Source organism: Barbus barbus (assembly GCF_936440315.1).
Source record: "Barbus barbus genome assembly, chromosome: 1".
In the NCBI taxonomy this organism is placed as follows: Eukaryota; Metazoa; Chordata; class Actinopteri; order Cypriniformes; family Cyprinidae; genus Barbus; species Barbus barbus.
The window spans coordinates 25,784,839-25,799,196 of NC_136729.1; the positions used below are offsets into that span (position 1 = coordinate 25,784,839).

General features: G+C 36.0%; 1 protein-coding gene across 2 annotated transcripts in view; it reads right to left on the reverse strand.

The window, feature by feature from the left end:
* The window catches only part of LOC306871658 (SWI/SNF-related matrix-associated actin-dependent regulator of chromatin subfamily D member 3), a 43,023-nt gene extending 28,745 nt beyond the window's left edge, over nt 1-14,278 (reverse strand). The window contains exon 1 of one of the 2 annotated variants that reach the window (XM_079419735.1): nt 14,003-14,278. In XM_079419735.1, the coding sequence (XP_079275861.1) occupies nt 14,003-14,014 (12 nt within the window). In that variant the 5' untranslated portion in view covers nt 14,015-14,278. The remainder of the gene's footprint in view (nt 1-14,002) is intronic. The other variant, XM_079419737.1, reaches the window with a different exon arrangement.
* Between the last annotated feature and the right edge of the window lie 80 nt (nt 14,279-14,358).

Consider the following 14,358-nt stretch of genomic DNA (forward strand, 5'->3'; position numbering starts at 1 on the left):
ACATTTTACTTGAAATTGTCACTAATTGCAGGTCTCTGAAAATAGCTTAGTGGAGGAGGCTTACCACAAAATATCCTCTCAGCCACAAGTCTTCTCCCATCCCCCCTGACTTCCCATTTGCTAAACTCTAAAAGAGGAGTGAATGCTAAATTATTCATGACATGTTTTAAATGACAAATTTCATTGTGTGGTAATTGACAAATGACAGCTGAAAACCTTTACACCTGAAGCCTTCAAGTTAGGAACATCTATCAAGACATGGATTTCTTTTTTCTTTTTTTGGAATAACACTCGACAGTGAATCATGCAAAACCAGAAATTTTCTAAAAATTATGTAGGGTCGTGTTAAAATAATCAAGTGTCAAATTGTTAAAGAACTTCATAGACTGACAAAAAATAAATGTAATTTTCTCTGATGTTTTGTTACACTGAAGTTCAATTGTTAGCACTGTGTTTTGACATTTGAAATCAACACTAAAATATGCTGTTTAAATAAGCATTCAGTGTTGCAGGAACTTTAAGTTTACACAGATGTAGAGAAATTGCCCTAACAAGGACATAACTGACAAACTACTGGCTACAACCTGTGAATCACAAAAATGTTGACCACACTGTCTGACTGAAATCACCAAAGTTATTAAATCAATATTCATGCTATGATTCTGATGGAGAGCTGGAATATGCAGACTAAAACCATTTCCAGAATCCAAACCTAATGCCTAAATTAGGAAAAATACCCGAATACAAGTGGCCACTGTGTGTTGAATAATCAGAAAGTGTCTAAAGGTTATTCATCAAAATTCTACGCATTAACAAGAAGGACGTTTATAAAATATGCCAGAGAGACTGAGAATAAGGTAAATCAGTCAAACATATCTCTGTGTAACACAGGCCTTTATGGGAGAGTGGCACAAAGGAAAGAGTTACTCAAAATGAAAGCATGTCTGGACTCCAGAGTCAGCCAAAAATCATAATAATGACCAACTGCGGTGTGGGAAGTGATTTTGTGGTCAGATGAGAGAAGTGGTGATGTGTGTGACAAACTTAACGCTGACTTAAAAAAGAAACGAACAGCAGTCACATATGATTACAATGCTCAGAAAAATACTTTGAGAGCAGGACCTGCTTAAACCTATTGTGTGTGTGGCATTGTGATCCCATTTTACTTTTGATCACCCTATTTCAGGATGTAGTTCTACAAAAGCATCTCATCAAAGAGCTGAAAAGATGTGGTGGTCTTAGTACCCCTTTGAGCCCCCACCAAGTCTCCTTTTTCACATTACAGCTCTGCCAAATGCTCAGGTCCCATTGACTGGGAGGTGAAGGGGGTGGGGGAGTTGTGTGGGGTAAGAAGGAGAGAGATTGCGTGTTTTTGTGCCTATTGTTGGAGACTGAGGGACAGTTTGACCTCAAGCTGCAGTTTTAGGTTTCTCCTGCAGAGGTCTGTATACTCCTCCCAATGAAACGATGGACTCTAATCAATGTGTCAAAGCATCACATTCTCATTGCCCAGAACTGGCCCTAAACAGCGAGTCTGGGGACGGAGGTTTGAGATACAGACAGAGGCAGAGTGAATCATTTTAACTCCTAAAACAAGTATTTATGTACTGATTAGGTAACGGAGGAGGGAAAAAAAAGAGGGGGAATGAGCATGAACAACCAAAGATTAAATACTGAATCACACAGATAAAAAAAATCTAAAAATCAAATAATACTAATACAAAAACTCTAATATTGTCCAATAATCTACCAATAATATACATTTAAAACAAGCTAGGACCTTTTCTTGAATCATAAAATGCTGTTTCATATCTCAGTAAATCAAGCGGCACAATAACTCAATGAAGATATGACCGTTTTCTTGATTCAAGTATTCATACTTTCTGAATGTTCATATATCGAAAGCTTGTATCCTGGGTGGTCCGTTTTCAGACTAAATGCACTGTTGGCAAAATAGTCAGTAGCCAAGCCAAACAGATGATTTGAAAATAAAAGCAAGCTACCCTTTTCATTTAAAGACCAAAGACCAAATTTTATGCGATTCTGGATTACAGTGAAAGTAGCGTAATAACATCTAAACTCAGTTATTTGCTATATTTGCTGCAGTAAGCACTATACATTACTGTTTAAACTGATGATCCAAACTATGCATATGAGTTTGAGCATCTGGCAAATTTAATATTCAAATCAACAAAGAATAAAAGAATAGAAGTAAACCTGAAACAACAAAACTAGAGATTTGCTACAAAGACATTGTTAATTTGCAAGAACCTGCTTTGATGGAGAAATGCAGAAAATATTAAAGGCAGCAGGATTTTGTGTTGGACTGACTAAACATCTCTATCTCGAAGAAGCATTAAATTGATCAAAAGTGACAGTGATGACATTTATAAAGTTGCACTTTTTTATTATTTCAAATAAATGCTGCTCTTTTGAACTTTCTATTCATCAAAGAATGCTGCTTAAATGTATCACAGGTATCAAAAATATTAAGCAGCACTGTTTCTTAAGCACCTAATCATATTAGAATGATTTCTGAAGTATCATGAAATAAATTACTTTTTAAAATGTATTCAAATAGAAAACTTATTTTAAATTTGAATACTTCACAATATTACTGCTTTTACTGTATTTTTGATGAAAAAGGCAGCCATGGTGAGCATAACTTTTTTCAGCAACATTGAAAATCTTACTGACCTTAAACTTTTTAATAGTAGTGTATAACACATTGTAAAATATATGTTAAATGTTGTGCATGTATTGTATTGCACACAACTGAAAACAGACCAATGCAATCTAAGCAAAACTACCAGAACATGAAACAAATATTGTGTTTCTTTTATTTTATCTCTATATCTGTTCCTCTTGATCAACCCATATACATACAAAAATACTGTACTTCTGTGTCTCTTTAACCTTCATCCTTCATTCTCATTCTGTGTATGTGGACCAGTGTTGGGGGTAACGCATTATAAGTAACGCGAGTTACGTAATAATATTACTTTTTTCAAGTAACTAGTAAAGTAACGCATTACTTTTTAATTTAATTTACTTTTTCCCCATTTATTGACTGACAGTGCGCTGTCATTCTGTTACTGTAGTTCTAGACTAAATGTGAATGTGCATTAATTCATCCCACTCGCAAAAAACTGATTTAGTATTCATCAAAATTAATTAAAACAGTGAAATGCTAACTCAGAATATGACGCAAAAAGAATATGCATCAGAATATGATCCAGTTCAACCATACTAAGCAGCAAAAATTACTTTAGATAAACTAACAATTGTACTCCGTTGTTTTTTTGTTGCTGAAGAGTGTTGAACCTTCTTCTCCTGTGTTCTACTTTACAGACGTGAATTTACTCTTCCTTCAGCCTGAGGTCTATTCATTACACTTTTTGGTGTGAAAGGGCTTTTACATTTGCTATGATTAGAACTTTCTTGTATTAAAAACAAGCCCTGCTCATATTTAAAAAGTAACGCAAAAGTAACGTAACGCATTACTTTCCATAAAAAGTAACTAAGTAACGTAATTAGTTACTTTTTTAGGGAGTAACGCAATATTGTAATGCATTACTTTTAAAAGCAACTTTCCCCAACACTGATGTGGACAGAGAGAGAGGATGGACAGAATGAGGCCAGAGACAGCGAAGGTTGAATTGAGCCTGCTGGAACGCCTTTCAAATTAGCATATTATAGCACAAAGGTAGGGCTGGGTATCGAGTTTGATATTTTTTAGGCACCGACCGAATTGCCTCGATACCACCGAGTATCGAAAAACGTCTTGTCGTTCGGTACCAAATTTCGATACCTAAGGGGTTAATCTCATCACCGTCAGTGAGCCAATAATCCTGCAGCACTAGGGCTGTGTCCAAATTCAGGGTCTGCATCCTTCGGAGTACTCATTTGAAGGATGTTACGTCACAGCGCCGCGACGAAGGCTGTCCAAATTCGTAGGATCCTTCAAATGCGGCCCACAAATACGTCCTCCTTTTCCCCGAATTGGAAGGATGGGTGTGGTGGATCCTTTCCCGTCCTACCTATCCCATAATTCTTTTCGGCAGAGCGTAATGGCGGACGAAGCGAGCGGTAGCGGAGTGGGAGAGGAGTTTCTCTGACAAAACAAGCTAAAGTTTATGCTTCGGCTCAATGAATTTGTAGGAGAAATTAGTAGAATACTTAAAAACAAATAAAAATAGGCTATAATGGCTTACCTGGATGTGACTGTCTTGTAGTCTGATATAAAAAACTCTCCGACAACGAGCAAAGATAGTATTTAATTTATTTAATTGCTTTATTTCTTCCAAAAGAATTAAAATGAGGAGAATAACTCTGTCCATTTTCCCGCTTCTTGCTTGGCGCTGTCACGGTTGCTAGGCGACAGGATATGAGCAACGGGTAAGGGAGGGAACTGAAAGAAGGGTAGGCTGTCCAAATTCACAAACACCGACTTCCGGGTTTTGCGGACGTCGGAGGATCCCTCCTCCTTCAACCGGGTAGGAAGGATCCTAAGGAGGATGCAGACCCTGAATTTGGACACAGCCTAGGTGTGTTTGACTAGAAGTGACGCGGTGCTGATTGATCAGTGTTAAACATCCGCGAGAGCAATCGAAAGCGTACGGAGCAGTCTGCAGTTTCGCTTACTACACACAGACTGAAGCTCGCGTGACATTTCAGCGTCTGCCGTCTCACTAAATGAGGACATAAACACATGAACAACAGCTCTAGAACTGCTCTGAGAGTCACTTCATGAGCATTTTACCGTTTGATTTGAGTAAAACTTGCGTCATATCATCTACACACAGAACTGTAAAGGTATTCCCGGAAACCCGTCAAAATAAAAGTTCGGATTAACTTGGAAGACACTGCGGCAGAAATAAATTAATATTGTTCAGCAGAGTGTACATACTGCTACTACTAGGCTACTATTAAAATTATTAAAACTCTTATTTTTTTAATTAATGATCACACAACATTTCTTCCATGTTTTAATTTTAATAGTAAAATTTTGTTTGCCAAAATAAATAGTTTTATTTTCAATAATTTAAAAGAAAAATGAAATGAATGTTTTATGCCTTCATTTGAAAACCAGATACAGAACACAGAATTTCTGAGGAAAAAGAAAACATTTCATAAGGCTGTTTTAAGAATAAATTTGACATACTACAACATAGAATTTAATAACAATAAAACATATTGTGAAAGAAAATAAAACATCCACTTATGAAAGTGGAAAAAGATTTTAAATTTCTTGAAGTCTTTAACAACCTAGAATAAATGAATAGAAATGATGATTCTGTCTGAGCTATGCGTTTTAAAACGAGCACGCACTAGTGTAAACTGAAAACTATTTGAGCTTTATTAAAATTATTTGTACTGATTTATTGTGTTGGCTATATTTTGTTCCTTTGTGCAGTGGCTCAGGAGATGAGTCTTTGGGTCTGTATACATGTCAACAAGCTGAAAAAAATAAAACCAAAGTTTTTTGAGATAATGTAATCTTGTTAAAACTGTTTTCATAAAATTGGTATCGAAAAAAGTATCGTTCAGGAACCGGTATCGAACTCAAGGTATCTGTATCGATATCGAACATTTTTGAACGATACCCAGCCCTACACAAAGGTGAACATTCATGTCCTTTGATTGCATAACAGACACGCAGAACATCCGGAAAGCACCCAATCAGCTTTAAAGGCATCAACTCCATGTGTCAGATGCTAATTCAGTATGGATTAACACAATAACAAGCCATTCAGCTAACCCAGACTCTCTCTTTCTCTTCCCCTCGCTCACTCGGGTGGTGGGGGAAGCACTAAATGGGATCTTGAGCCTTTCCGCTATAAAAATGGGTCAGCTCTCTGTAAGCCAGACAGTCTGTCTCAGAGACGACCAGAAAGCACCGTAGTCGGGCGGAGCGGCACACTGCACTACAGACCACCCTGCCCCCTAATTGAGCCCCTTCTGAATCCAGGACTTTAAAGAGATGTGTGCTGAGAGAAGGTACTGAGGCCCACCACACAGCAGCCACAGACTTAAACTCAGAGTAATTCACCTGTAAATACACATAAGGCCAGGGCTGTAATCAGTGTAATCAGAATATCAACAATCAAGATGGGGTCGTTTGGCTCTGAACTGAATACCCTTCATGCTGGGCAGTGATACAACCAGGGGCATCTAGTTATTAGAGGGCAACTGAACTCGACGGTCTGTCAGTGATTGCCCAAATTTTCATGCATAGAAAACAGCACAAGTGTTTGTTTCTCATGAAAATAAATAAATAAATATTATTACTAATAATAAAAATTTAACCATAAATAGCTTTCATTGTAATAATTGCTGCAATGTTTTAAGATGCAGTTATACTTTTCATAATATTTCATAATTATGCTTCTAAGTGGAAATTTTTTTTAAGCTCTTGTGAAAAGGAACTACACTTAAGCGTACTTAAAAAAAACTTATTACAGAAATAATACATTTTAAAACACTTAATTTCATGTTAAATGCTTTTAAAAATGTAGCATAGCTTACATTTACATTAAATGCAGCTAGCTGAACTTTTGAGTGATTTGTTTGGACCCACTTAAACAGGGCTTAAGTATATCTTTATGTCTCATATGCAATCTGGTTTAAGTCGAATGTACTGACAAGCATTTATAAAATAAGCTGTAATGTCATTTATATTAAAACTTGCATGTCATGTTTTTAAATATATTTGCTGTCAAAATTAGCACGTTAACGCATGCGATTACTTTTTCCAGTTTAACGGCATTCAAAATATTTAATGCAATTAACGCAGGGGAAGAACTAGGGTCGCCCACCCCTCTCACAATCGCAGCTTCTGTCTCTTTTTTTTTCTAGACAAGAATTGTATTTATTTGAATGCAGAACTTCTTTTCTACCACATCAAAGGGGAGACTTTTCAGAAGCGCACTCCACTTTGCCTCAGCAGCAGGCGCTAGTCAAACAAGCACAGAAACGGTACAGGTGACGAGGAGCTTCAGCAGAACAACAGTGAAATGAGACTTTGTCAGGCCATTTGTCAGTAAAAATTATTTTTTCTGTCCTGTCAGCCGTTATACTGTGCTCATAGCATGCATGCTTCAATTGGATGCACAAATAGGGCGGTGTGCGCTGTGCCGGTATAATTTCATATTAAATTGTGAATGAAACTACAAGCATGCGTGTCAGATCCGCATCATGTTCAGCAGCGGCAGCTCTTAAAGAAATAGCAGCCAAATAACCTAATAACCCAGCTGCTGTGATTTCTGTTAATCAAAGAACAAAAGAGGAAAACAATAACTTTTGTAACTTTAAGGATTAATCTATTTTTAATTTAGAACTTAGTGTTTGATAACTTTATTCAATTTGTGTATATTTTCTACTTACTGAAGGGCACAGGTAAATATGACATTTATTATAATGGGTTCACTTAAAGTTGTTATTTTTTAAACTCTGGTATTTTTAAAATGTTAATATCGATAGCTCTCAATTATACTGTAATGCTGAATGGCTATAGTCAATTGTTAAATTTTAGGGGGAAAAAATAAATATTTTCTAGAGACATCAGTAGTATTGGTATCAGTGATATATCAGTGAAAAACATTTAGCAATTTATTTTTGAAAATACATTTAAAATATATTAAATGTAATATCGAGTAACATAATACAGTTCAACTTATAATCAAGTACTTTAGTATGTTAGTCAGCGCATCAAAATAAGTGTGCAACAAATACAGAACAAAATACTATTAAAACATTATTTTAAATTAACTTTAAAGTAAAACTTTTAATTTGACATTATTACAAAGCAAACTTTTTAAAAGTATGTTAAGAAACATGAAGAGTGTACTCTAAGTACACTTAAGTGGCCTTTTATTTCATTTTACATTATGCAAGCAAGTAGTTTATTTTAAAGATTAATTTTAAGATTTGTTTTTCACAAGTTTCTTTTTCACAAGGGAGAAGTCATTCTAGGTTTGCCAACTGACCATACAAGTATAAATTGTTGACCAAAGCAGTTTAAGAACATGTCAAGGACCAAACTAGAGAACTAAAACTGTCCACAGAGTCCAAGCTGCAGTTGGTGGCATCTGTGCATTACAAACATAAACACTGTTAAATCGTGTATATGCAAAGGGTTATGAAAATCATAAGGCACTCTACTGAGCTACAAAACTGAATTTTTATAAATATCGATACAGTATTTGAGAAAATCTAACCTTGCAAGCTGATTACTTGGCTTTTGGTTGCATTCACAATCCATGATTTCTTGCATAAGCAAATCAAACTCCCTCATAAGAGCTTGCAAAATGTTTCTGCACTTACAAAGGCTGGTTTTACCTTAATGCTGCAAGAGCATTCCAGTCCAGCCAAATAAGGAAGTCCTCAATTGTCCATATCTCTCTGGACATAAAAGTCTCAGACATTTCAAAAGAGTGACCTAGTATTTGGGGGGGACGGGAAACAGCAACAACAGAAAAAAAACACCTTACAGGAAGTAAAGGATACAATACAAAACTTTAAGAAAAAAAAAAATTACAGTGGCTCCAAGTATGGATATTTGGACACTTAAGTCATATTTAAACAGTTTTAATGTCATTGAACTATTAGACTGCAAAATATCAAACCAAGTGGCATCTGCAAACAAATGTGACCCTGGACCACAAAAGCAGTCTTAAGTCGCTGGGGTATATTTGGAGCAATAGCCAAAAATACATTGTATGGGTCAAAATTATTGATTTTTCTTTTATGCAAAAAATCATTAAGACATTAAGTAAAGATCATGTTCTAAGAAGATATTTTGTAAATTTCTTACTGTAAATATAATATATCAACTTAATTTTTGATTAGTAATATGCATTGCTAAGAACTTAATTTGGATAACTTTAAAAGTGATTTTCTCAATATTTAGATTTTTTTGCACCCTCAGATTCCAGTTTTTCAAATAGTTGTATCTCGGCCAAATATGTCCTATCACAACAAACCATACATCAATGGAAAGCTTATTCAGCTTTCAGATGATGTATAAATATCAATTTTCTAAAAAATTGACACTTAAGACTGGTTTTGTGGTCCAGGGTCACAAATGAGTCAAAACTTCTTGCAGAACCGAGCTATTTTTATTTTATTTTTACTTTTAACCAACTGATCCCAAGATAAAATTAAAATAGTATACAAAACAATATACACAATAACTCACAAATAGCACAATAATAAATCAAAAAAGTTCAATTAGGCTCTGTTTGTATTTGTTGTGTTGGGCCAGGGCATCAAAGACATTTAGATCCTCTTTTAGGCAAACATCTTTTCGTTTTTAATAACCATCACTGTTCCACAATTGGAAAAAAAAAGTAATTATAACATGACATTAATATATTACATTTAATATAAAAACAATATAAATGTTATATTAACAGACAAATGTGCGGTCTTTAAAATATAATTTGGTTTGATATTTTGTTATATTATGTTATGACATTCATATACTTTTTGGGTCCACTCTGTGTGTCAAATAAATGAAAAATAGAGGTAAAATTCAAATACACGAACTTGGATTAAGCCCAAATATGCACATAAATACTGCAATAATGCAAATACTGCAGGTGTCTTAACAAATGAAAAGACATTGTTGAGCTGAACAAAAGGCAGCATGACATGAGGCGTTTCTAGAATACAGCATTCTAATTCCTCACATTTAGACCTGCAGAAAGGCAGTGAAGGAGAAAAAGTAAAAGAATGAAAGAAAGCAAGTATTTAATAATCATTCCTTCATCTCTCTGCCTGCAGTTTCATTTGTGAAAGAGCCAATTCTCCCTAAAGCTCTTGAGGTGTGACCGCTAGAAAAAAGTGAGTCCTTGAATACTAATGGGATTTCTCTCCCTCTCAGAAGATTGCTGGGCACTGAAGCGAACTTCTGTGATCCATTCTAAGTGTTGCTGGCCTCGCTGGAATTGTTTCCAGAGAGAATACAAGGCCGCGAAGCTCAAAGACACACCTGCGATTTGGTACTTCAGACTACAACCTACTTCAAAAAGGTCCTCATTTGCAACAACTGATTTAGTACTTTGAAGCTAATCTGGCCACACAGTGTACAATCCCCAAAGGTTAAAACATTTAACAGATGTCTCGCTGAGTGCAAAAACGTCTCTTAATGTATCAAGCTTTACAGCACTGACTGTACAGCAATTAAATAGAAAAATTACACAACTTTATCACAAATTACTGCACTTAAATTATTGTTTCTTACACAAAGCTATCCAATGGTTTTAAAAATGTTAAGTGTAGTTCACATGTCATATGGACTACTTTAATGGTATCCTACACTGGGACCAATTCATTTTTGTCTTCTATAGAGAAAAATCTGTGCTTTCAAAAAAGAAAAACAAAATGTTGACTTTCTCGGTTGGGTTTTTAGAAATGCCTTAAATAACAATTTCAAACATTTGAGGAACCAAGAATATACTATTTTATAGTCATCAATTGTGTTGTTTATTGTAAATAATTTTCATTTCATTGTTTTTATTTTTACATGGCCCCTGTGAAAGACATGAGGACTGAGATATTCCTATTAAAATGGGGGAAGTCGTGGCCTAATGGTTAGAGAGTCGGACTCGTAATCCAAAGGTTGCGGGTTCGAGTCTCGGGCCAGCAGGGATTGTAGGTGGGGGGAGTGAATGGCCAGCGCTCTCTCCACCCTCAATACCACGACTGAGCCCCCGAACCCCCAACTGCTGCCCACTGCTCCGGGTGTGTGTGTGTGTGTTCACTGCTGTGTGTGTGCACGTTGGATGGGTTAAATGCAGAGCACGAATTCCGAGTATGGGTCACTTTGATGAGCTATTACACAAATTATAAGGCTAAACAAATGTGTGTGTATTATAAAAATTTCCCCAAAGAATTAATAAATCACAAACATTAAATACATACTTTTAAAGAAATTAATACTTTTATTCAGCAAGGACACAATTAATTGATCAAAAGGGAGAGTAAAGAGGAAAAACTAAAACGGAAGACTGGCTCCAAAATTCCTTCAAATGGAAACATTTTCACAATATTACTGTGTTTACTGAATTTATCATCAAATGAACACAGCCATTGTGAACATAAGAGACTTCTTACAAAAACATGAAAATCTAACAGACCGCAAACTGAAATGGTAGTGTATGAAGTTGACAAAGGTTGATCAAATTGTATTCTTTTATGCTTCATGATTAAAATAAAACAAAATAAATAAATAAAAATAAGGAGAATAATCCTATGGGGTTTGAATGACAATGTTGAATAAATGATGACAAAATTCAATTAAATATGTCCATTAGAATGCAGTCAGCAATCATACTGTTACTCACTCAAACTCACATATACAACATTAGATACTGCATACAGACACACAAAATACCATCAACATTAATGGCACAGCCTCAGCTCTCACAGAAACCAGCATTGGTTACACTTTGAGTGCTCCAGCATGCTCGGCCTATCTACAGTCAATGGTGCTGTAAATTCCTGCAATGCATCCAAGCAGAAGCGATGCAGCAGCGTGCATCTCACCACAGCCCAAAAAACTGTATTGCATGACTACTGAATTCTCTTGATTAAAATATAAATTAGTGCTGTCAAATGATTAATCACATCCAAAATAAGTTATTGTATACATAATGTGTGTGTGTACTGTGTATATTTATTATGTATATGTAAATACACATAGCGCATGTATATATTTAAGAAAAATATGTTATGTTTATATATTAAATATAATTATATATAATATAAATTATGAATATAAATACATTATATACACATTAAAATATATATATGTAAATATTTTCAAATATTGTATGTGTGTGTATTTGTATAATAAATATACACAGTACACACACATATTATGTAAACAAAAACTTATTTTGGATGCGATTAACCGTTTGACAGCACTAATATAAAAAAATAAATAGTTGTATTCTAGGGATTTACTCAGCAACCATTTAAGTTGGATATATGAGGAAAACTAAAATGGGAGGGAATCGCAACTCAACACTGTGATCACAAATGCTTTATCACAATATTATTTCGAAATTGCATCAAAACATAAGATATATGCGACAGGGAACTGACCTTTTATGAATCTGTGCCATATGATATATATGCCGTTTTATAAAATAACACTTCTCTCATGACCCCTTCCCCCAAAGGAAATTGTCTATAAACCTCCAGCTCTTTACTGGTGTAAGTGAACAGACATTGATATCAGGGTCACTCCAGTCGTATAAGAAACAGCTAAATTATGATGGAGCATCATAATATCAGTCCTTGTGGGGGATAAAAGCACATATTAAGAACTAGGTTACCCAAGAGTGGAAAGCAGAATGCACCCAATGCAATGAAGGACAGAAAAAATCAGAACACACATAAATAAATAAATATATATAAAATAAGAAAATAAACGTGAAGAAAATAAAAATTACAAATATTTAAAAAAATGTAGCCAGTCATATTCATCCATGTCAATATGCTATTACACTTTTGACTGTAGAATGTAAAAAGTGCTTTCATCTATTTATTGTAAAAACAGTCATGCTTACCGCCATTCAGATGTACAGGACCATTACTTTTACAGTATATCTAAACTATTTTTAGTGACATCAAAACAGTATGTGCATGATCACAAGGAAATTAGGAATTTTTCATATCACTATGGAGTGAAACACAGAAAACAAAGTTGGGTCCATATGTGAGTTACCACCCTTACAAATGCAACAACCAGATTCTAGTCAATCATAATGTGCTGCCTCATAGCATAGCATTAATAATTGATTTGACCTCTTGGCAAAGCCTGCACTGTTATTACCTTGGCCTATAACTGTAAGGATATACAATGTTTGAAAGTGGGGAAATTACAAATATTCAGATTCAGAGAGTTCGAATCCGTGTAGGAGCATGAAATAATATATACACCTGAACACTTCTTTTCACCAAATACATTTTTCACGACTTCTCCAATTGTTTATGACCACTTGAAAATATTTCAGAGATTAGGCAGCGAAAGCCTTGTGGGCAGTGCACAGACATACAGCGACGTTGTGGTATGGGCGTCCAGAGTTCGAATCCCAGCTCTAGGAGCTTTCCTGATCCCATCCCCCCTCTCTCTCCCAATTTGCTTCCTGTCAACGCTAAACTATCATATCACAATAAATAAAATCTTTAAAAATCAGAGACTGCATTCACAAAAAGCCATTTCTATATTCAAGTCAATAAAAATATTTCCATGACTTGAAAATAAGTTTCAAATTCCTGATATTTCCAGGTTCCCCATCGGTACAAAAAAAACCTTTGCAAGGAAAATAAAAAATAGCTTGGTGAAGAACAAAACGATGCCGAAAGCCTCTTTATAAGCACTGCTTTAGCCTAGTTATTCCAGCATAGTTCCACATACATAAACATACCAGTGTTAAATCACATACCTTCACTCAAAGACAAACAAACTGCATTCACATGGTCTATAAGAGTGTATTTTGAGGAAAGGCATCTTTATATTTCTAGTTAACGCTTGCAACTCCAACACCTGAAGCTGAGAGGTATTTAGGCTCTTAGCAGAGTACAGGGGAGCATCTGACGTCTCATAACATCTCCACTACAGACTTAAACGCTGCTTTGAACCTCTCACTCCAGTCAGCATTATGATCATGAAGAGCTCCATCCGTACTGAAGATCAGTGATGGAGAAGACGGGATTAACACGTGCACCGGTGCATGTGTGAGTGTGCATTCAGGACTAGTTCGTGTGTGTTCTTGTCTGGCCTCATATAGTCTCTTTCTGCTCTTTACATTGCCAAATAAACTAGATCCAGTCGGAAAACTCCCATGCGCACTAATCTGACTGTCTGTGATGAGCTGGGCGGATTATCCACCATCAGGACGGTAACAGACCGCAGACACTGAATACTGTTGATTAATAAGTGCTCCGTGGAGCAGATGACATTCTTATGATGTTGCTGTAAATGTCCTACCTTCCTCTCCATGGCAGATGATCACTGTGGCCGCCTGTTAAGGGCAGCGGATGGCAGATGAAGAAGCGGATGTGTGTCCGGAGCGATGGAGATTAAGTTCTTTATAGCTGGAAGCACAAGCGCACACACACTTCCTGTTGCTCGGTGCTGGAGTGACTGGACAGTCAGTGTGTGGAGCGGCAGCGGAGTGAAGAGAGGATGCAGCCAGAGACGGTGAGCGCTGAGGCGCAAGCGCGTTTACCTCGCCGCTTCGAATAAAACTCGGGATTTTGAGGGAGCGTCGTCAAATTACGCGCCGCTCCCTACAGTCACTCACTCACACTGACCGGCGAAATACAGTGGGAACTTTGTCGAGC